General features: G+C 38.0%; 1 protein-coding gene across 15 annotated transcripts in view; it reads left to right on the plus strand.

Moving 5' to 3' along the window:
- Nucleotides 1-23381, plus strand: part of FOXP1 (forkhead box P1) — a 639921-nt gene that overhangs the window by 568416 nt on the left and 48124 nt on the right. For all 15 annotated transcript variants that reach the window (XM_017892176.1, XM_017892168.1, XM_017892169.1 and 12 more), the window contains one exon: nucleotides 12653-12757. In XM_017892176.1, the coding sequence (XP_017747665.1) occupies nucleotides 12653-12757 (105 nt within the window). The remainder of the gene's footprint in view (nucleotides 1-12652; nucleotides 12758-23381) is intronic.

Here is a 23381-nt window from a genome sequence, read left to right on the forward strand (position 1 = left end):
TTTTTACACAAGTTCCCTAGGACCGGACTCTGAGAACCACTGCCCTACAACATTCCCACCTGGTATCCTTATGGTGTGACATTCTACTAAAGTTCAAAGTGACGGATAAGTAATCTGGATTACTGTTACTTAGGAAAATTCAGGTTTCAGTGCCAAGACTCAACATTTCAGAGAGAAAAATTCTCAAGACTGTGGCCGAATACAAGCTATTTTATGGAGCAAAATTTAAAAGAAAAAAAAATTTTTTTTTCTTTCAGTTTTGGCTGTAATTTCATTTGTAAGGGCTCTGGTTTTGTCTTCCTAGATTTTTTTGTGTGTGCTTCAGTTCTCTGCTCTCACTTTATTCCTTTCATCACCTGAGCTCCTACTGATACGTTAAGGCCCAGATCAGATGTTATAGTACTTTTGTGTTCCAGCCATCTGTTCAGTTATCGCTGTCTCCCCAACTAGAGAATTGGGCAGAACTCTTTCCGAGAACGAGAACTTACTTCTAGTTGTAGTCAATGCCAGTGAGCGCCAAACTTGATTTTTTACCCTATCAGTATAAAAATGTTGAATATGTACCCCTACTAAGTGTATTTATTAATTATATACATGTTTCTAATATATAGTACTTTCGTTATAAAAATTAGTGGCTAAGAGGGTGAGAAATGTGTGTCTACATTTCCAAGTTCTAATACTAATAGGTGTATACAGAAATCTTAATATTATGACTCATGTGTGTAATATCATATCTTAAATATATGACGTAGGTGATATGCATCCCAGTTTTGGAGACTGATCTAAGAACCCAACATGATTATCACAAAGTAATTGTTTAATAAAATCTGCTGAATTAAAGGTAGGGAAGAGAAGATGTTAATGAGGCATCTTATACTATAGAGAAATGAATGTAATTACATAAAGTAGGGAGTAATTCTAAGGAAACACACAAGCAAGTACCTGATAGTTTTGAGCCATTTTGTATCTTTAGCTGTCCCTTCATCTCCTGCTTTCTGGTCTGGCCCTTGTATATGGTCCTTCTACTTTTGAAGTATGATGTAACTCTTAGAAATCTTTTGCTGACTCCCATAGAGTACTAGGGAGGGAAACAAAATAAGAATTAATATTGAAACTTTGTTTATGGTCTTTGGTTTTTTGGGGTGTCATTAGTTCCTCTAACATATGGACAAGGTTCCACATAGACCTTGTGACTCACCAGTGCAAACACACTTGCGTTGACATAATGAGAATGCCTGCCTAATGGTGTTAATAACTTTTGGATTAGTGATCCCTATGTCTGTATTGACACAGTTGCTCACACCACTTTTTGGAAAGCATTCTGTTTTCTTAACGAGATCCCAGTGTTAATACTGCCAGTGGTAAACTCTTAGTTACAAACTCAGAATCGCCCTTACTGGTGTCAGAAACAAAAGCTGGACTGCTGCCTCTTCTTGCTCTTTTCCTTTATTTATTCCTTCACTCATCACCTTGCAAATACAGGCATTTTGTGCTTGTCATCACCTGCTCTGTTTGCGATTGCATTGTGATCCAAACACACCAACCAGCCTCAGATACTACAGCTCTGATTCTCTGCTCCATTCTCCTGCTATGCCACATACATGCTCCTGGCATCTGGGAATCAAGATGGCACATTTTGCCCAGTGTGGCTGGAAAGTGGGGAGGTAGGGGAGATTGGTGACATGGTTAGTGATGAAAATAACTGCCAGACTTAACTACCTTTCATGGCACCTAGCCTCAGGTTCTTACCATTGGTAAAGCAGCCAATTGCTAGTCACATAGATAGCTTACAAATAAGATGTCCTTAAATCTGGAGGAAGAAGCTCTAGTCCTAAAAGCATCAGACACACTACACTGTGCTGTTGGGGCCTTTGACCCGTAAGTCCAGAATGACCCTGAGGCTGTGCCATCCCCTGTGAAAATTCAAATTAAAGTACGTCTTCAGAGACTTGCTACTGAGTCAGCGTCAACCTGCGAAGTTAACCCAGCTAGGGGCTGGATCCTCAAGGACTACTTTATGAGCTTTTGCTTTTCCAAACTTGAGTCGATTGAATACACGCCCCGTTGTGGTGAGGTTTCCCCTATCTGCTTATGTGATTATTTGTATTATTTTCTTTAAATCAAGTCATTTCTTAAATAAAATGAGCCTTATTCTAAGAAATGATACCTGTGAAATCAGAAGTTGGAGACGCTAGATATATTTTGGTCCATTACAAATGAGGATACATCTCAGATCTTCAAAGTATGCCTTCTTGCTCCATTTGACATTGTGTGGACTCCGTTAAGTGTGTGCATATCACGAGTCGGGATGTTTTGATAGGTTTTTCTCATTTTTCGGAGGGAAGGGACCTTGACTGAATATGGTACTGTGCCAAGCGCATGGAAACCCTGCCTTCCTGGTATACCCTGATTTCTGATTTCCTAGGAAAAGTCAAGACTGTCACTTAACCTTCCTAAAAAGTTGATTCGTGACTCTGCTTTTCCTCACATACGTCCTCAGGGATATGAACCGGGCTTAGAAGATGCTTAAAGCAGACCTAGAGTTTGGGGACTGTGAAGTTTTGAGATGCTGTCAAACTCATTGATTCAGCAGTTTACTCTGGGATCTTCCTGATCAGTGTAATATCTGGTAAACATTAATCACTGACCATATCACCCAAAAGATCTGTGCTGATGTAAAATTGTTGTTTGTTAAACAGAAACAGAAAGTGACCTTTTCCCTGTGCTAACTTCCTTCAGCCTTACCTGTTATGTTTAAAAAACAAAAAAGAAATACAGCCTTGCATTAATTTTTAAATAACTTTGAGCCAGCAAACATTTCTGTGAATTTACAACTATTACTTGGTGAGGTTGCCCAGTGCCACCCCCTTGCTTATTTATCTATATCTGTCCACCTTGCTTTTCAACCCACACTTTATAAAGAAGGCACCCTTGTGACTGTTTCTTTAAGCATAGACATTTTTAGATCAGATACAGAGCAGGGAACACCCAAGATCCTTAGTACTCAAGTTATGGTCCATGGACCAGCAACTCTGGGGGCTTTTTCCACATGCGTAGTCGTGCCCCACCCCACCACCCAGAACCACCAAACTGGATTTATATCTGTAGTAAAGTTCAAGAAGCACTACTCTAGGAATAGCAATGGGAAAGGAAGGTTGTATGCCCTTTTCTCCAGACACAGTTCTTACAGTCTCTTCGGGCCCAGTCAACATTCTTGGAGTCAATCTCCTGCCATTCTCAATTTTTGGCTTATCTGCATATACTAATTACTACTATCTACTTAATATTGTTCATAAGTTGTCTCGTTTAAATGGGTTGTGTAAAAAATAACTACTGAGAAATCAGGTTTCTGATGTCCTCATAAAAGCTTTTTCCAACGCAGATGAATATAAGTTCAGAACTATGAAAGTGAGGGTATACCATGCAAACCCACCCAGCACGCCACTAGTGGACCGTGCCCTGAGAACCACTATAGAAAAATAACTCTCTATTTCTCCCAGCATAATTTGCAAATCAAGAAGGAAGGGGGGGAACAGAAACCAACTCTGGACATAAATGGTTAATAGCTTGCATTTCAGATGTAAAGTTAGTTAAGGTAGCCCTCACATCTCAGAGCACAATATTGAGAGCAGATAATAACAATAATCTCCATCATTGTTTAAAAGCACAAATCTGGCACTTAATAGACTAATTCACAGTCACTCCAATTGCAAGTTTTACTCATGCATATCGTATCACAAGGGAATGTGAAATCCTCTAATTAAACATGATTTGAAAAGCAGCAGAAAATTGAGATGATGAGCGTTCTGGGGAAGAAGAGTCAAGGATTCCCTGCGTGAGAGAGAAAGAGAGAGAAGCATGTGTGTTTGTTACAGTTTGTAGAGAACTCCATCCTTACTCATTCTAGGGTAGGCCCTTTAATAGGCTTTAATAAAACACCCTTCTCTTTGTGGGAGGATTACAGGACCCATTGTCAACTTACTTTTGGAAAACTGATTAATACACATGTAGGGTGGTGTTTTTCTGCAGTGAGTGAGAAGTGAAAATTAAGGCAGTGTGCTAGAAATGCAGTGTCTAAGTTGTCTCCCAACTCTTCGGTGTGAAATAAGAAGCCCATCTGCTTCTCAAAGTGTTTTCAGTGACAGTTGAAGGAGAAAGGTCATTTTTACAAAGCTGCCAGGGAAACGCATGCGGCGCTTGCATCGTCGCTTCTCCTTTCCCCACGTCTCATCTGCTCTTCTTCGGGCAGATGTAAGACCTTTTCCCCCTGTAGCTATAGTATGGAACGTGAAGAAACTCTACCTGTTGTTCTGTTTTCTGCAAGAGACTGTGATTGGACTTCAGCTGATTTTGAGGGGCTACACAATAGTGTGAAAAACGCCAGAAGAATAAACTGTAAAGTGGAAAATAGTACTAAGTATTTAAGGAATCATGTCTTTGAGATTGTGAATCTACATTGTTCTTAGAAGAGGTCGTTGGCGATCAAGGTTCAAGGCCAGCTTGTCTAGTTTGGTATCATTTTATGTGACTGAGCATGTTTCATTCACGTTAATGATCAAATATTTCACAAATATTTGATAACAATTAGTTTTTGTAAATTTAATAATTTCAAATCAGAAGTCCGATTATATTTTCAGATATAACCTCATCACTAGAATGTTCTCAGATCAAATTCATATTCCCATCTTCAAACCTAAGAAGTAAGTGATATGGTTCAGTACAATCTCATTGAAAGTAAGACATGATAACAAAGTCACAGGCAGGGAAATGTGGTAAGAACTAAAAAGTGAAGAGAGAAAAGAGAAAGTAGGATCATTTTGTATAAGCTGTCATTGAAGAATCAGCAAATAAATATAAAAGCTTTGAAATAGTAGTGGCTTCCATTGATACATGCCATTGTAGCTTAAGTGTAACTTAGGACACTCCTTATTAGTGATAGGGCTAAAACTGTTTATGAAGAGAACAGCTTTCTAGAAACCCAAGGTGTCTGATTTAATGTAATGTTTCGGCTGGGAATAAGCAGTCTCTTACTGTCCAGGCAAAAATCACAGGCTGGGATGGACCTGGAAAAGGAGGATTCTGTGGCTTACAGTGTTGTTAGGTTGACATAGAGATGGACATGGGACCAAATAATTTGGAAGGATAACAGACAGAGAGACATAGAAGTCTTTTGTCAACAAAATGGCCTTTCTGATGAGTATGCTCGGTGCCTGTCTCAGGCTCAGAGTTCCATAAATGTTGGCTAAATGGATGAAAGTCCTAAATGGTGGGAATGAAGAAGGTGGCCAGTGGGGAAGGGAGGGAGGCAGAACAGCTTTTAAGTCAAAGGAGGTGGGAAAGGGGTGTATAGTGCTTTTTGGTTTGTGTATTTGCAGTTGGTTAGGGATAAGTGAGGGGGAATAGCAAGCAGCCCCCCGCTCCACAGCCGTGATGAAGACACCAATGCTCCTTCCTGAACAGCTTCATTCACTCCTTTAACAGATAACCATTCAGCACCTACTCCTTATTCATCTTGTCAGTACCAGGATGTGCCATTGGTGCCTATTCCCTGTGCCATCTGCATATCCTTGGTGGAAGTTTGGTGGAGGTTTTACCACTGGGAGGAGCTCTTGTGTGATTCTCTTCAGTTTTCAAACGAGGGAACTGGAGGGCAGAGCAGTGAAAGGACTTGCAGGATTCCTGGTTACAAGCAGAGCTGTCATGACAAATGAGGCCTCCTGACACTGTGCTCCCAACCCTTCCTATAGAGAAATAGCGCTGGCCCTCAGGAAAAGGAACAGTTATACTCCGTTTACATGTTAAGCAGAGAAAGCCACGTAGCACATTCTGCAGAGGTTTTTCAGTACACAAAGGATCAACAGGATCTGGGAAACAAAGTTTCCCCTAGGCATTTATTCTTCAAAAAGTTCGGCTGCTATGGTTTTATTTTATTAAAACCTATCTCTCCTGCTACCCGTCAAACCTCAAAAGTTATTTTATAGCTTAATGTAATTTTGAAAGTTGTTACATAATTTTAACTATAAATTCTTTTGAAAACATGAGCAGTATGTTGGGGAAAAAGAAATCTAAGAAAAGTGAAATTTAAAAAATGCCAACGCCTACATTTACGTTCATTTCGACAAAAGTATCAAACCATTCATTGGGGGTAGAGTAGTGTTTTCATCAAACGGTGCTGGGACAACATTTAAAAAAATGAAGTTGGACCCCTGACTCATATCATATGCAAAAATTAACTTAGACCACAGGCTGAAATGTGAAAGCTACAGCTATAAAGTTCTGGAAAGCAAACCTAGAGGTAAATCTTTGTTGCCTTGCATTAGGCAATGGTTTCCGAGATGTAACACCAAAAACAGAAGGAACCAAAGAAAAAATATATAAATTGGACCTCATCAGAATTCAAAATGTTTGTGCTTTAAAGCACACCGTAAAAAAAGTAAAAAGACAACCCACAAAACAGGAGTAAATATTTGCAAAAAGACAGCCCAATTAAAAAATAGGCCAAGGCTCCGAATAGACATTTTTCTATAGAAGATACACACGTGGCAGTAAGCACATGAGAATATGTGCAGCCTCATGAATCATTGGGGAAATTCAATCAAAAGCACAATAAGGTACCATCTCCTAGCTGTGAGGATGGCTGGAATAAAGATACACAACAAGTATTTGCAAGGACATGGAGAAATTAGAACCCTCACACAGCGCTGGTGAGAATATAAAGTGCTTTGGAAAGTGGTCTGAAAGTTCTTCCAGATGTCAACCGTAGAGTTACCATTGAACCCAACAATTCAACTTCTAGGTAGATAGCCCCTAAAATTGAAAACAGATACTTAGAGTACATGTACGTCCACGTTCATACCAGCAATACTCACAATAGCCAAAATGTGGAAATAACCCAAATGTTCATCAACAGATGAATGGATAAATGTGCTATGTATGTACAATGGAATACTGTTCAGTTACAAAAGGAAATAAAGTACTAGTAAATGCTACAGTGTAAATGAATGAACCTCCAAGGATTATGGGAAATGAAAGAAGCAAGGCAAAAAAGAACATATACTGTATGATTCCCTTGATGTGAAATGTCCAAAATAGATACACCTCTAGAGACAGAAAGATTAGTGATTGGCGGGGGCTGGGAGTTGGGAGGAAGTGGGGAATGACTGCTGATGGGTACAGGATTTCTTTTGAGGGATGATAAAAATGTTCCAAAAGTAACTGGTGATGATGGTTATACAACTCCGTGAATATTGAATTATGCACTTTAAATGAGTGAATTGTATGATATGTAAACTGTAACTCAGTAAAACTTGAAAAATGTATTTCCACAATTTTGCGTGAGTGGAGAACAACCAACGTAGTCTTCTATAATTTAATTTATCAAATACCATGCCAGTGAAATAAAATACAGTTTATAATCTGGGCAGGATTTCCTTTTTTTGGTGTTTGTGGGGAAGCATAAACGCTAATGGGCACAGACACGTGTAGCCTTTTGCTACAGATAAATCGGAAATTTGGAGAGGAGGAAAACAAATTTGGAAAGAGGCAGATTTGGAAAAGGGAAGAAAAATTAAGGGGAAACATAAAAGACAGACATGAGAACTTGGGTCAGTGCACAGGAAAAGCTGGGAATCGGCCTTCAGGTGAAGGGAAAACTGGCATTTCAGTTGGCAGGAAATGACTTGGCAGATAGCAAGGTCACTCTTCGCTTCATCTCCTTCAGAAATTCTTCCCTCTTAGTTACCACGGGGGAAATTAGCTTACAGGACTAACAGTGTAAGGATCACTAAAGACTGCGGACAGCAGAGTTGAGACGTTGTCCTTATTTAGCAGGTGGATTTAATAATTCCAGTTTGAAGCTTTGGTTAAGTAGTGACCTTAGGAATGTAACCATGAAATGTCATAAAGAACCATAACCATTATATAAAATTGTCTCAAAAACTAAGGTCAGTGTTGAAGGGAAGACCTTGGGTGGTATACTTTGATGCAGAAAAAAATAAATAGAAGAAAATATCCTACTTAACTGTCATTGAAAATGACACCCTTATATCCTACTGAATATATACTGGATTTGGTATCATATAACGTCAGAAATTATTACATATTTATATGTAATTATACTTTTCATGCAAGTTGGTTCTTTCTAATCTGAAATGCTATCACTATTTTGTGTTAAAATTATATTTAATTTTACATATCAAGGATTATCAAGAAAAATTTAAATTAACTGGCTTTTCTCAAATGCATACTATCTGTGTTTTATATATTCAGAATAAAATTAAATAATAGAAAGTGTCATAACGATAGTTTCTCATGTAGCTTTGCATAATTCTGGTCTTTACCTACAAGACTTTTTTTAAAAAGGCAAACACCAGTTGAGTGTATATCCACACAGAAATGAAATAGAACAATATATTTACTGTCTGTTCATTCATAAATCCACCTAACGTTTATCAAGCCCATGTTTGTTTGTTTTGTTTTTTTGTTTTTGTTTTTTTTTGGGAGACCGTGTCTTGCTCTGTCATCTGTCACCCAGGCTGGAGTGCAGTGGTACGATCGGGCTCACTGCAACCTCTGCCTTCCAGGTTCAAGTGATTCTCCTGTCTCAGCCTCCTGTGTAGCTGGGATTACAGGTGCCCACCACCACACCTGACTAATTTTTGTATTTTTTAGTAAAGATGGGGTTTCACCATGTTAGCCAGGCAGGTCTCAAACTCCTGACCTTAAATGATCCACACACTTCAGCCTCCCAAAGTGCTGGAATTACAGGCGTGAGCCACCGTGCCTGGCCTCAAACCTGTGTTCTGTTGGAGGTAGTAAGTATGTGGAGCTGAAAAAGTGATCCCTGCCCCTAGGAATATTCAACCTGGGAGTTTGTAGTAAAATACACCTTATTAAACAATTGACCCTAAAGTTTTACAAGTCTAATTTTGGCAAACATGTTTAAGTCTTTTAAAAACAAAACCTACCTATTTTCATCACTGACCCTGGCAGCTTTTCAGAAATGATACTTTACACATTGGTGAGTTTACCCTTGAATAATTTACTTAAATGATTAGGCTCACTGCTTTATTTTACCATCAGATGCCCAGATCATCCTTTTCCCACCATGTTTCATCCTGCAAATGTAGCTCTAAATTAATTCAAGATAGAAACATTATTTTCCTCATTTTTATTTCCCTTCTTGTCTTTTTTGGCACGACCCAAAAGGCAGCAAGAATATAAATGCTTGTTCCACTTTTTTGAGAAAACAGAAAAGCTCCCATTCAGAGGGGCAGCTGGTGTTGTCCAATGATGCTTCATACAGAACGACTGCAAAGCTAAAAGCGAGACCCAGTCACACGTGCAGCGGGTGTGTGGTATTCACTGTGCCACTGTTAGAGCACACGGCAGACTGGAAATCAAGTCCTGCATAGCGCTTGATTCTTTTCCTACTGCATACATATATGCAAACACACACATGTGTGCAAAAAAATTAATAATTGCACAGCAACAGTTCCTACAATGTGCAGAATTAAAACTTCAAAAGATATAAAAAGTATGGTGAAAACTGAGTTTCCCTGCTACTCCTGACTCCCTGTACCCCTCCCCAGAGGCAACAGTTGTTCCAGTTTCTTAGGTATCTTTCCAAAAAGATGCTAACAAGTCACCTCTGCCAGCTTGTTCTCTCTCCTTCCAAAACCAAACACTTTGTGTCAGACAATTGTGTATTTAAAAGTGTCCAGTTTTATGTTAAATATGAAAAGCAAATGACAATAGTGTGTACAGTATGTTTCCATTTTCTAAAATAATAACGTGTTAGAAGAGAAATGCAATGTAAACCAGAATGGTAAATGATGCCTAGGTTGGTGTGTGGGGGTGCACTTCCTTCAGGAGCCACTGCAGTTTAATATGTGAACCTGTAAAAACAAGAACATGTAATCTTTTCATAATAAAGAAATTTTTTAACAAGAGACAGATTCACAAGCGGTCTTCTGAATGTGTAAATGTACCCGTGTGTGAAGAGTATGAGTTTCTTTAGACTTCGGTTACAACTGGTTGCCTTCTAAGGCCCTAGTGAGTTGTTACCTGCCCTTTGAAGTAGTGATAACAAGTTAAACTAAAAGTAAATTCTTAGACGTGAATAGCTTTTTTTCAGATCTTGGATCCTTCACAAGTAAGTTAACTAAAAACAGGATGGGGAACAGCAAACATCGTGTTAAATTCTACACATTTTATTTCGAGTCCAAAACTCTGCTGGTGAATGCATATTATTATTTTCTCTTGTATTATTATTTTCAGAACACGCCCAGCTTAACCCAGGAAGCACAGCCGTTTAACCATTTACAGTTCTAACTAGTAATACTGATTTTTCATCCTAACTAGTTCAGGCTCCTCGTTTCCAAATAGAAAAAAAATCACACAAAATATGTATACTGGCGAAGAATGTACTCGGCATGTAGCGTTTTTCAAGAGCAACTTGATAGAATATTCAGTGTTAAATTTTGGTACTCATTAATTGAGTGATTCTATTTCTCTGAATATATCTTCTGGTAGCAGTCAGTTGTGATACATTGGGATGTTTAAGCTGGTAAATTTTATTTCTAACATTATTTACAAATATAACAAACATGAAGAGAAACTCAATGTCCAAAATAGAGGAATGGTTAAATTTTGGCATATAATTAGAGTTAAGATGGCATGCAATGGACTGTTACCCATCAGTAAATAAGATTTTTGAAGATGAGTTGAGAACGTGAGAAAGTATTGACACAATTATGTTAAATGTAAAAGAATGATATAAATATTCATGCCTTACCTTATCAAGTGTGTGTGTACTTGAAGGTAGTTTTTTTTCTTTTCAGGATTTTCAAGTTTTCTACAACAAAAATATTTTACTCTTTTAAAGTTACAAGAATAATCTCAAAATTGCTAAAGAAAATAATTATTAAAGTTGGGATATTTTCTCTTCTTTTAAGCTGTGGATTAAAAGTTTTCTTTTAAATGATTTTCTTCCCCTTAGAATATCTGAGAATTCTACTACTGTTGAAGTATTCTTTCATTTGTAATAATGTTAATAAATTTTTAAAATTCTTTTTTCATACTATCTATTTTATTCATTCACAGATCTGAAGATGGACACAAATAGGTAGTAATTCTTTCCTTGAGTCCAATGCAGTTTTACCCTCTTAACTGCTTAAGGAATATCCTTTTGTTGTTTGGCTTTATAAATCTCACTATAGCTACTTGAGTTCCCTTGCTGTCTTCCTTTCTTGTATGAGGGGCACCTTTCTGTATTTTATAAGTTATTTTCTACCTTTTAAAAAATTTTCTTTTTTGTTTTTTGTTTTTTTAATTCTAAGACCTGTTTTCTGTGTTAGGACAAAATAGCTTGTTATTATCTTTAAATTGTATTAGATTTCCAGCAAAATTATTCAAAAGTCATAGGGAGATGTAATGATCTTTGATCAGATGTAGTTCTGTGTGTCTGTGTGTTTACTTTCGAGGCTTCTTGGTTTGTGTTCATGATACACTTACTGTGGGTTGTCTAAGTCAGGGACAAGTGGCGTGTACATCTGCTCTATGAATGTAAATTGATAAAATACATGAATATACATCCTGATGGCAATATGAAATGAAATGCAGGCCTCTTTGTGTGCGCACGCGTGTGTGTGCTTGTGTAATCATCATTCACTGTGCGTGAAGTTCAAAGTCAGGCAGAGACAGTCGAGTAAGTTGCAAAATAGCCCTTCCCGGGAAGGGAATGCACTTGAGTACGAAACAGAACTCTCAATGTTAGTTTTACATTTCTAGCTGATGGAATTTAAGGTTATGGAAACAACTGTAAAAATAACTTGTCTGAAAGAAGTCTGGATGCAGAAATATAATAGAGAAAATATTTGAGAATATGGTTCATCAGCGAGTGCAACAGATACTGTTCCCCGAGCACCACATGGTGCGGATCAAAGCATCCCATGACTTGGATCCGTGTGGCCAGATCATTACGTATTGATTGGAACCCCACTGGAGGATTAACCCCTTCGTGTTCATGCCAAATTTTCTCTCACCCTTGGTGTTAGGAATTTTAGGAATATAATCTTCTTGCCATTATTAGCTTTAAAAAAAAGTAATCATCTACTTGGATACATTTGTCTTGCTAAATTATTTTGGTATTATTCTAAATTATTTAATTGTACTCTTTGCTAGATAAAATTAACTTGGGAAAAAATATGGGATTATATGAAAGCAGTTTCTGGGGGAAGGGAAGGGAAAGGAAGAAAATGGGTGATATTCCTTATAGATATAGCAAGAGAATCTCAAAATCAAGTACAGATTTTATCATTTTCATTATGTAGATTAAATAAGTTCTAGCTTTTTAAAGACTCCTTCGCAGTCTGAGTAAAGAGCTTTGCATCTAACAAAAGCCTGTCAAACACTTTTTCATACATAGATGTACATTTCTAACATTTGACTAAATACATTTAGGTACAATTTAATTCTTGCTTTTAGCAAACAATGCAGAATTAATTAGTCAATTACACGGGATGGGGGAAATCACAGATTTGTCTTGTCCACATTTGGCCATGTGGGCTCCTCCTGCCTTTTTTATCCTCGTCTGGTGGAATGGTTCTTGGCAGCAAATTCATTCTCTGGTCTTCTGTGTGTTTTCTTTCAGTTTGTCCCATGAGGAGCACCCCCATAGCCATCCTCTCTATGGACATGGTGTATGCAAGTGGCCAGGCTGTGAAGCAGTGTGCGAAGATTTCCAATCATTTCTAAAGTAAGAAAGATTTTATTTTGTTTTCTTCTTTTACACAGCCAACACCTCCCACTGTTCATGCTTTGCTCATAAAATGCCTTTTTGATGGAGAGTTTCACTTCAACCCTTTGAGAGTGGACTCTAAATTACAAGGTCTGGCGCACTGTCATAGGAATAGTTACAAAATCTATTGAGGGTTGTACTACAATGGGAAAAAGACTTACATCCAAAGGCATAAGTCTCAGAGCCTGTATTTACCCATTTTTCAGAGTGACAAGGATTTAAAAGAAAAAAAAATGATCCCAGTATTAAACTTGCAGTTATTTAGCACTTACTTTTATCATGCCCTTACATATTAAATCAGTGACGTATGCACTATACATAAAAAATATATATATTTTTGTTGTTGTTGGAGGTGTCATCTTTTTTTTATATTATACTTTAAGTTCTAGGGTACATGTGCACAACATGCAGGTTTGTTACATGTGTATACGTGTGCCATGTTGGTGTGCTGCACCCATTAACTCGCGATTTACATTACGTATATCTCCTAATGCTATCCCTCCTCCCCTCCCCCCTCCCCACAACAGGCCCCAGTGTGTGATGTTCCCCCCTTCGCTGTGTCCCGAAGTTGTTCATCATTGTTCAATCCCCACCTATGAGTGGAAGCATGTGGTGTTTGGTTTTCTGTCCCTTGCTATAGTTTGCTCAGAATGATGTTTGCCAGCTTGCATCCATCCGTCGCCTACAAGGATGTGAACTCATCCTTTTTTATGGGTGCATAGTATTTCCATGTTGTTATAAGTGCCACCATTTTTCTTTATCGCAGTCTATCATTGATGTGACATTTGGGTTGGTTCCCAAGTCTTTGCTATTGTGAATAGTGCCGCAGTAAACACGTGTGCATCGTGTGTCTTTATAGGGGCAGGCATGGTTTATAGAACCTTTGGTATATACGCCACAGTAACCTGGGATGGCTGGGTCAAATGGTATTTCCAGTTTCTAGATCGCTTGAGGAACTCGGCTAGCACTGTCGTCCACGATGGTTGGAACTAAGTTTAGCAGTCCACCAACAGTGTAAAAGTGTTCCTATTTCCTCCCAGCTCCTCGTCCCGGCACCCTGTTGTTTCCTGACTTTTTAATGATACGCATTCTAACTGGTGTGAGATGGTATTCATTGTGGTTTTTGATTTTGCATTTCTCTGATGACCAGTGATGATGAGCATTTTTCCATGTGTCTGTTGGCCTGCATTAAATGTCTTCTTTTGAGAAGTGTCTGTTCTTAGCTTCAGCGCCCTTTTTGATGGGTTGTTTGATTTTTTTTCTTGTGGATTTAAGTTCTTGTAGATTTCTGGATATTAGCGCTTTGTCAGATGGTAGATTGTAAAGTTTTCTCCTCATTCTGTAAGGTTGCCTGTTCACTCTGATGGTAGTTTCATTTGCTGTTGCAGAAAGCTCTTTAGTTTAATTAGATCCCATTGTGTCAATTTTGGCTTTTGTTACTGTTGCTTTTGTGTTTTAGACATGAAGTGCCTTGCCCATGCCTGTGACGCCTGAATGGTATTGCCTAGGTTTTTTTCTTCTAGGTTTATTATGGTTTAGGTCTAACATTTAAGTCTTTAATGCCATGCTGAATAAATTTTGTATAAGGTGTAAGGAAGGGATCCAGTATCAGCTTTCTACATATGGCTAGCCAGTTTTCCCAGCACCATTTATTAAATAGGGAATCCTTTCCCCCATTGCTTGTTTTTGTGCAGGTTTGTCAAAGATCTGATTGGTTGTAGATGTGTGGTATTATTTCCGAGGGCTCTGTTTCTGCTATATCTCTGTTTTGGTACCAGTACCATGCTTTTTTGGTTACTGTAGCCTTGTAGTATAGTTTGAAGTCAGGTAGCATGATGCCTCCGGCTTTGTTCTTTTTGCTTAGGAATGTCTTGGCAATGCACACTGTTTTTTGGTTCCATATGAACTTTACAGTAGTTTTTTCCAATTCTGTGAAGAAAGTCACTGGTAGCTTGCTGGGGATGGCATTGAATCTATAAATTACCTTGGGTAGTATGGCCATTTTCATGATATTAATTCTTCCTATCCATGAGCATGGAATGTTCTTCCATTTGTTTATGTCCTCTTTTATTTTGTTGAGCAGTGGTTTGCATTTCCCTTGAAGAGGTCCTTCACATCCCTTGTAAGTTGGATTCCTAGGTATTTTATTCACTTTGAAGCAATTGCATGTACACTATATTTTTATAAAATTGGTGACAATTACTGGCCAATTGCAGCTTGGTGATTGGACCCATTCTTTATTATATAAATGTAGAAAGTGGATGCCGAGGAAAGCTAACAATTTGATTCTTAACTTCCTATATTGATACTGACTTCTGTTCGGGTTCTTGTCCTTATACGGAGAATGGAGTAACTTTAATTTCTACTGTTAAGTATGACTAAAACCTGAGTTGGCCCATTTGAAGCTGTAACACCTATAACGCATCGCTATAAGGAAATACATTAATCTCATAGCTGAAGTGAAATGCTTCTATGCTATTCCTTACCTGTGTTACCTTGTCAGTTAAAAAAAAAAATTTAGACCAAACTGCCCTGCATTTTTGTATCATATAAATATATTCATATCATTGAATCATTAACCTATGAATTCAATATGTTACATATTATAGACATGTAATCACACATATGCACATGTATACCTATAACATATACACATGTATAACTATAACATATGCCCATGTGTACATCTGGATGTGTGATGGTTTACAAATTGGGTGTTGGAGACCATCTCCTTCTAGCTTTTCTCTCTCATTCAAGCCCCAGGGAAACAGAGGTGAGCTGATTTATGTGCAAGTCTCCAGTTTTGTGTGGTCTTTATATTGTTAGAACAGTCTCTGTATCTATCTTCATGAACCTGGATACAAATATTGTAATAAAGCCATCCTTAGAGAGATATCTAGTGTTACCTGCAAGCAGTTTTGGTGAATATAAATTTTTGGTTAATGAATGGAAGCCTGTGAATCTGTTTCATAGCTTACTTGCCTCAGTATTATACTCTGAAAGCAGTATGTGGTCGTTGAAAACTTAAGTACTTAGAAATATTTTAAAAGAGATGTCCGAAATTGCTTCTAAATATGAACAATCAAGATCAGCAATGCTTTATTTTAAATTAAGCAACAACCCTTTACAATTATTATTATTCAGATTAGTGATAGTGGGCTTTGTTTTGTTTAGAAATCACTCACTATAGAATCTTAGTTTTGTTCTTTCCTGATCAATTGCCTAATCATATTCATATAATGAGAGAAAAAGAATTTGGCAGAGCCACTTTTAAATTCTGATTTTTTCTTGTACACCAGTGCTAGGTTTGATAAATATCTTGGTGCCGATTTCTTCCACCTATAGAATGGCTAATAAACATCTATAAATATGATTTATTGTTATAAAGTCTCTAGAACTCTAAAATTGCTATCCATAAGCTCAGGAACATATATCAGTTTTAGAGTCAGAAAGGGGAATGACAGTTTCTAGACCCAGTTTAAACATTTTGTTAATGGCTAAAATATTCCTACCCTAAAAAATCCTCAAATCATAGGTTCGTTTATTATGTGAGCTGACAATTAGGTTATATTTGTTAGGAGATTATCCCAAAAAGGAGAGAGAATAATTTTAGTATTAAAGAAAATAAAGATCATTAGAATTGGGGCCTAGATTCAATTCCTATAAAAAAGCCCATTTCTCTTCTAAAGGTATTAGGAGTCTGGCACTTGTATAGGAAACCACCTATCAATTATTTACTGTGGTTTTGCACACGACACGACATGTTCTCAGTTCCTGTTTGCTCAGTGGAATTGGAATGCCCACTATCAACCTGCAACTGTTGCTTGGTTACTTCCTGGTACTTACTTATTGACTTATATTTATTTGTAAGATGACTTTTGTTTGTAAGTTACAGAAACCCAACTTTAATTGGCGTAAGTGAAAAAAATAAATAAGTGAGGGATGATAATTGGCCCCTATTGCTAGGAAGTCCAGTGGTACAGCTGGCTTCAAGCATGGCTAGATCCTGGTTTAACCAAGGCTTTTGGAGTATTGATTGTCCATTAGCTCTGTTTTTCTGTGTTGCCTTCATTTGGGGGCTGTTTCCAAGTGGAACTGAAGAGGACAGGTTTATCAGTCCCAGAGTGTGTCTCTTCCCCTGTAGCACCAGACAAAGCCCTAGGGAGACTGTCATTGGCCCAAATTGAGTCATGTGTTCTAGCTCTGAGCCAATCACAATGACATCCCCAGGGTTGCATTACATGCTGCCTCCAGAACAGAGGGAGATGTTCACCCCACGTGAACCTCATGGAGGCTAGGTATGAGAGTGTTGGATCAAGAATGTAAAAATGAATATTGTAAAGTAGCAAAGGGAGAGCAAATGCTGAGTAAGAAGAAACTCCCCTAGATGCTTTCCTGAGTTACACGCTGACTGGTTGTATGTAACAAATTCAGGATTTCAACATGATTTTAACTCTTGGAAATTCAGAGTTGTCTTCAGGTATCAGGATCTTGCCTGGTGCAGTGGAAAATAAGTTAGATTCACGTCTCCCACTTCTCTGTTCGGTCTAAAGGGAAATCAAATTGGCTTTGATGAAACCAACTTTGTTTTCCATTGAACCGAACTGAAAGAAGCTAGCAAACTTCTGTGGTTCAAATAAAAACCACCTGGCTTCTTTGAATGATGTCACTGGGCGGTGGGGGGCGGGGGGGGGCGTCATTATCATCAGAGAGTAATGCATCAAGTACTTTGCTCAGATTGCTGGATTCATAGATCCTGAAAGCATCTTCAGTTGTTTCAGTGGACCAAAAGTTTTCTAGTCTACGCTTCTCTTCAGTTGTCCCTCTCTTTTTAGAAGGGATTTCTTATGGTTTAGGCAAGTTGATAGCAGTGTTGCTTGAATTCTCCTTGGTATTCTTACTTAATAAAGGTAGCATTGCTTTGACCTCGATTTAAGTGTTACTTCATAGATTTTTTTTTCTTTTTTACCTACTTTCTATTCCCTTGATTTTCCACTCCTCTAGTAATAGTTTATAATTAAATAGTGCTGAACCTTAAAACAGTCATAGTGCTGAAATGCTTCACATATATTAACTCATTTAATCCTCACAAACAGCATATGCTAGTATTGTAGTAGTATTCCCAGCATACAGTTAAGGAAACTAAAGCCCAGAGAGGTTAAGTGATTTACCCAAGGTCACACACTAATAAGAGGTGGAGCCAAGGTCCAAACCCAGGCAGTCTGGCTTCAGAAGACTTATTCTTAACTGCTGCATTATATAGCCTGGTTAGAGGCAGCACTTTTTATTGACAGTTTGCTTTCTACTTGGCAATGGATGTAAAGAAAGTTTTGGAGAAAGGCTGACTGGGTAGTGAAGACACTATTAATATGTTCTTTGAACTAGCCACATGTCATCTGAGCCTCAGTATCAGCACATGTGATTTGGGATGTTAACCACTTTTTAGGGGTGTTAGAATTAAAAGGTACACCAGGCAAGACACGAGTGGCTTGCCCCTGCAATCCCAATGCATTGGGAAGCTAAAGTGGGAGGATTTCTTGAGGCCAAGAGTGTGAGACCAGCCTGGTCAACATAGCAAGACCCTGTCTCTGCCAAAAAAAAAAATCAGCTGGGTGCCGTGGCATGTGCCCATAGTCTTAGCTACTTGGGAAGCTAAGGTGGGAGGCTCACTTCAGCCCAGAAGTTTGAGGCCGCAGTGAGCTATGCTCATGCCACTGTACTGCGGCCTGGGTAACAAAGCAAAACCTTGTCTCTAAAAATTAAATGAATGAATGAGTAAATAAAAGGTACATCATATAAACTGCCTAGCCCATACTGGGCACTCTTTAAAAGCATTAGAACCTCTTAACCTACTTAGATACATTTATATTTCAAGGATGGGTAATTTTAAATATCCAAAAACTTCCGACCTTCTACCTAGGAAGAGGAGTTGTGACTATACGAAACGTTGATATATCAGAAGAAATTGTTCTGTAATAGAATGTTTTAATCAGAGACCTCTGGTAAAAAGTCCCACACAGAGGGGACAGCATGGCACATTTTTTCCATAAAGGGGCAGGCAGTAAATATTTTCAGCATTGCAGTCTATACAGTCTCTGTCACAGCAGCTCGACTCAGCTCCGCCATTGGGGTACAAAAGCAGCCGTTGACCATGCATAAGGAACAAGGAACGAGTATGACTGTGTCCCTTGGACCACGGTGTGCTCTGTAGCATTTTTGGTTTCACCAACATGTTTTTTAGCTGAGGAATGCATTTGTGGCCCCGGACATAGCTATCCAGGGTTATGTTAGCTTGGATTCACAGAACCCTCAAGTTAGTCATATTTAGGGGGAGGTATCCATGTGAGTCATGCCCCATGATTTCATTGACCAGCCATGGTTTTTATACTTCCTCGATCTTGGGTTCTTCCACCCAGTTTTTAGGGTTCAGACTCAGGGAGAGGAAGTGATTTTGCCAGGTAACAGCTTTCTGGTCTTCTGCAGCTCCAGATTAATAAGCTGTAACTGTTACAGAGGCCAAGCTTGGTTCTTCAGGATAAAAATCCCATCTGTCAATACTGTGCCACTGTTAACAGAGAGAGGGGTTCATAAAAAAGAGAGGTGGCAGGGGGCACTCACGGGTCTAAAACTGAAGCATATTTTTTCCCTCCTGAGGAAGAAATATCCTAAGTGTTGGTAAATCAGAACCAGAGATTTGACACTTTTCTGTGATCATTCTGCAGCGTTTGTTCCCAAGGTGAGGTATACCACAGGGCCCTTGATTTCAAAGATAAATACTGTACAAATAACCATCCTGTTGTCTTTCCCTCACCGCCAACAGAGGGATGCTTTATCAGAATCAGCAGATACCCAGTCTGTTGTACACATTTATTTCCCTGTTTCTTCTGAAAACAACTTGCAGTTTTAGTGTTGTTTTTTTTTTTAATCTATCAACCATGAGTTATCATGTGACTGTTGCATTTGTTAGCGCTAACTGATAGCAGCAGGTGCTCGTGCTAACTCTAATGAAATCGTCCAGCCCCGCATTGCTTGGAATCCTCCGGTAACAGAAAAACAAAAACAAGTCCCATATCATCCAGAGAGGTGAAGCTCATCAGCGTTCTTCCATCCTCTCCCCACTTGAGTCCTTTTTTTTTTCTTCTTCTTTTCAAACCAGATGAAAGACACAATCTTTACCAGTAAAAACGTGGATCTGTAATTCTTCCCTTTCCTACCGCTCCCTTTTTTTAATGCTCATATAATGCATTCGCAAAATGAGGAGAAGATTTGAAGGTTAAACCCTGACCACATTTCCCTGCTTTTAACTTAGAATGTAAAATCAGACGCAGGCCCATAGTTTCACAAACACCAGGTACTCTTATGTGCTTGCGGGAAAATGTTCCCATTTCCCCTAGTTTTTCTTTGAGGTGGCCACTTGTATAACATCTACTAAAAGTATCCTTTGTATCCTTGCTTAGTATCCTATTTGAAAAGAATTTTTTTCTTTTGGTGATTTCTCACGGAGAAAAACTCCATGCAAAACAAAACAAAATTCCCTTGCTTGTTCGTCAGATGTATGTAATTTCTGAAAGCCAAAATAAACTGTTTGTGTGCTCTAATGGAAGACAGAGAAATGTTGAAGAAGATGCCCAGAGATGGAACTTTGACCCTTTCCAAAAGGTCGAAAGCTGTAGACAGTAGAGGACATTTCATTGGTAATTTGCTTTTAAAATTTTTTTTCTGTGAATTTTACTTTTCAAAACTGTGAAGAGTTTTATGTGAAAGAAACTACTAAGTGTGCTCTGTAATGTTTTCACAAGTGTTTTTATCATGGTAACATCTTGTTTACTTTAGTTCCCTGCCTAAAACTACTTGGAACATGTTAAGAAAACATTTCAAGAAAGCCTCGACAAAGAGGCTTTTGTTTAACAGCCACCATGAGGCAGCATGGATCACAAAGGTGTTAACTTTCAGCCCCTTAAGCACTTCCACATGAAATTCCAGCAACTATGTTTGTGGTTTTGGAAAAACAAAGTGTATGTTAAAGAAACCAGGTATATGCTAATACATGTCGAAGGAGGCCGGATATCATAAATTGTTTCAAACCCATTTGTGGCTCTCAGCTTGCACGCCTGAATGTTCTGCAGTGAAATTACCTCTAGTTAGTGCAGGAGACTTCAGCCATGTAGAGGGAATAGCTGTCTATAATTGTGGATGTATGCAAATCAAATTCCAGCCTCACAATTTAAATCTCAAGAAGATGAGGATGAAAATTTTCCCCATCAGATCTGAGGTGACAAGTCTTTGAGTATTGCAAAATGAGCTGTATATTTTTATGAATTTGACTTTTCTACTTATCATGCATTTTTTATTGGTTTTAGAAAATAAAATAGGGTGTTACCAAAACAATTTTTTTCCCTTTCAATGTGTCTTTTTTAACCTTTCTGACATTGCTCAGGAGTTCAAGACCTTTCTTCGTACTCGAAGAGGTCAAAGTGGCCTAAATACCACAGTGCCCTCTAGTGATATATAGAATATTAGATAGAAAAGTTTAGACAAGTTTGCCAAAGATAACAGGCCCAGTGCCACCACTTTGCTCAAAAGGAAGCAAATAACATTTGAACGCATTTTTTTTTTCAACAAACAGATTTTAGTTAGAAATGCAAATTAAATTTAAATTTTTCTTGTCGGCTTTGAAAACATTGGAAAATTTTTTGAATGTCTACTTATGCAATTAATTCTACATATAACTGCATATATGCATGCGGTACATCTATATCACTGTAGATGCATTGTTGAGTGTTCTTATATTTTAAGAGCCATTGGTTAGCTTAGGTATTTCATGTGATCATTTCCGGCATGTAATTAGAAGGCATTACTTAAAAGACAGGGATCATCTTTGCTCCGTACTTTTATTGACACTGTCTACCATATTATGGCCATGTCTAAATGGTAAAATTTATTGTTAGCAATAGTGTCACAAAAGTCTGAGACAGCGATTTTCCTTTCAATAAAAGTAGTTAAAACCTTTTAGAAAATCCATAATTTTGATTGCTGGTACTTCATAAATGTATAACTGGTACTTTTAGCTGTCTCTTTAGGGAAAATGAGTTTTATCACCTGCGGTACCTGGGTTAATGAAATTGTGTGTTGGAATTTAGCCAGGATGAAAGATGAGATCATTCCAAGACACTAATATTGGCAACAGGTCTCATAAAAAGCTCTGACTCTTGAGTGAAGTATCATTAGATGTTTTTTATTATTATTATTTTATTTAAATTGAGAGATTAAGTTAGTTGTCATTTTCAAAGTTTCTGTACTAGCGAGATTCTCATTTGGCATTACGTTCAAAACTCAGTGGCCTAAAAACCTGTATGGAGCCAAGAGAAACAGAGAAATGTCCATCAGTGCCTAGTACAAGAATTTCCTTGCTTCAAATTTCAACTCCAGTTCCTGTTCAGCCCTTTACAAATCACGACTCTCAGCTCAAATTTGAAATAATGCTGCCTTTTTCCCCCGTGTTCCTCCTGTGTTTGATTGTTTGTGGATATTAGCTGTCCAGGAAATCCCATACTTACAGATATAAATCCAGAATGATCTTGTTTTTCCGCAGCCAGCCCAGGATGTATTAGACAGTTATGATGATTTGTTAATTTTTGTGACCTGTATTTATTTTATGTGTGCTGTATACTTCGAGGCTGGAATCAGCTGTTGAAATGGTCTCCGTCTCACAGACAGAAAGGAAGCGCTCTACTTTTCCTTTTCTGCTTTGGATTTTCTAGCTTTATTTTTGGAAGGTTTTTTAAATCTCTTCATGTCTGCTTTTTATGCGCTTCTTCCATATGGTGATAAACAAGAGGTACATTGTGTTTGGTAGACTTAAACTCAGTCCTATCAAGGGTGGGTCTTTGGAGATGCGTGAACAGGGTCACATTCTTTCCAAATGTGTTTTCCATCCTTGATGTGTCTTGACTGTGTAATTCTATTCTCGTTTTTATGGTGATATACATTTCCCCCAAATAATATATTAATCTTCACATTTAATATGTGTTTCAGTAGAATTCTGCCTATTACAGATAAGAAAATTGTATTATAGTCTTGAAGAAGAATAAAAATCAACTGAGATTAGCATTTTTTTTTCTCTTATACTCACCCTCATAAAGAGCACTCCTTATGATTCTGTTTTATTTTTTATTATTATTATTTTTTCAATCAGGTATTTGTTTCTCTCCTCCTCTGATTCAGTTTCTATTCACAGAGACCCACTACTGCTCCTGAGTCTCAGTGTCAACTCACTGGCTAAGAGATGCTGCCAGTTTTTGATGTCTCAACTTAGGATGGTTATAGAATTATAGAATAATGGAAACTAGGGCAGTCTACCAAAAAATTAAAGAAAAGTAATAAAATTCAGTCCTACCAAACAACCTATATTTATAGTAGCCTGTTGTTTTTATAGCTGTATTTTAGCAAGATTTTATATTTGCATCAATTTGGGTCTGGAAAAATGACACATGCCAACGTTCATAACCGTTCCTGATGTCTCCACATTTTCCATAGCCCTTTTTATTTCAACAGCATTTCAGTGGGCTGCATTAGAGGCCAT

This window comes from Rhinopithecus bieti, unplaced genomic scaffold (genome assembly GCF_001698545.2).
Source record: "Rhinopithecus bieti isolate Rb0 unplaced genomic scaffold, ASM169854v2 scaffold_21542, whole genome shotgun sequence".
Classification (NCBI taxonomy): domain Eukaryota; kingdom Metazoa; phylum Chordata; class Mammalia; order Primates; family Cercopithecidae; genus Rhinopithecus; species Rhinopithecus bieti.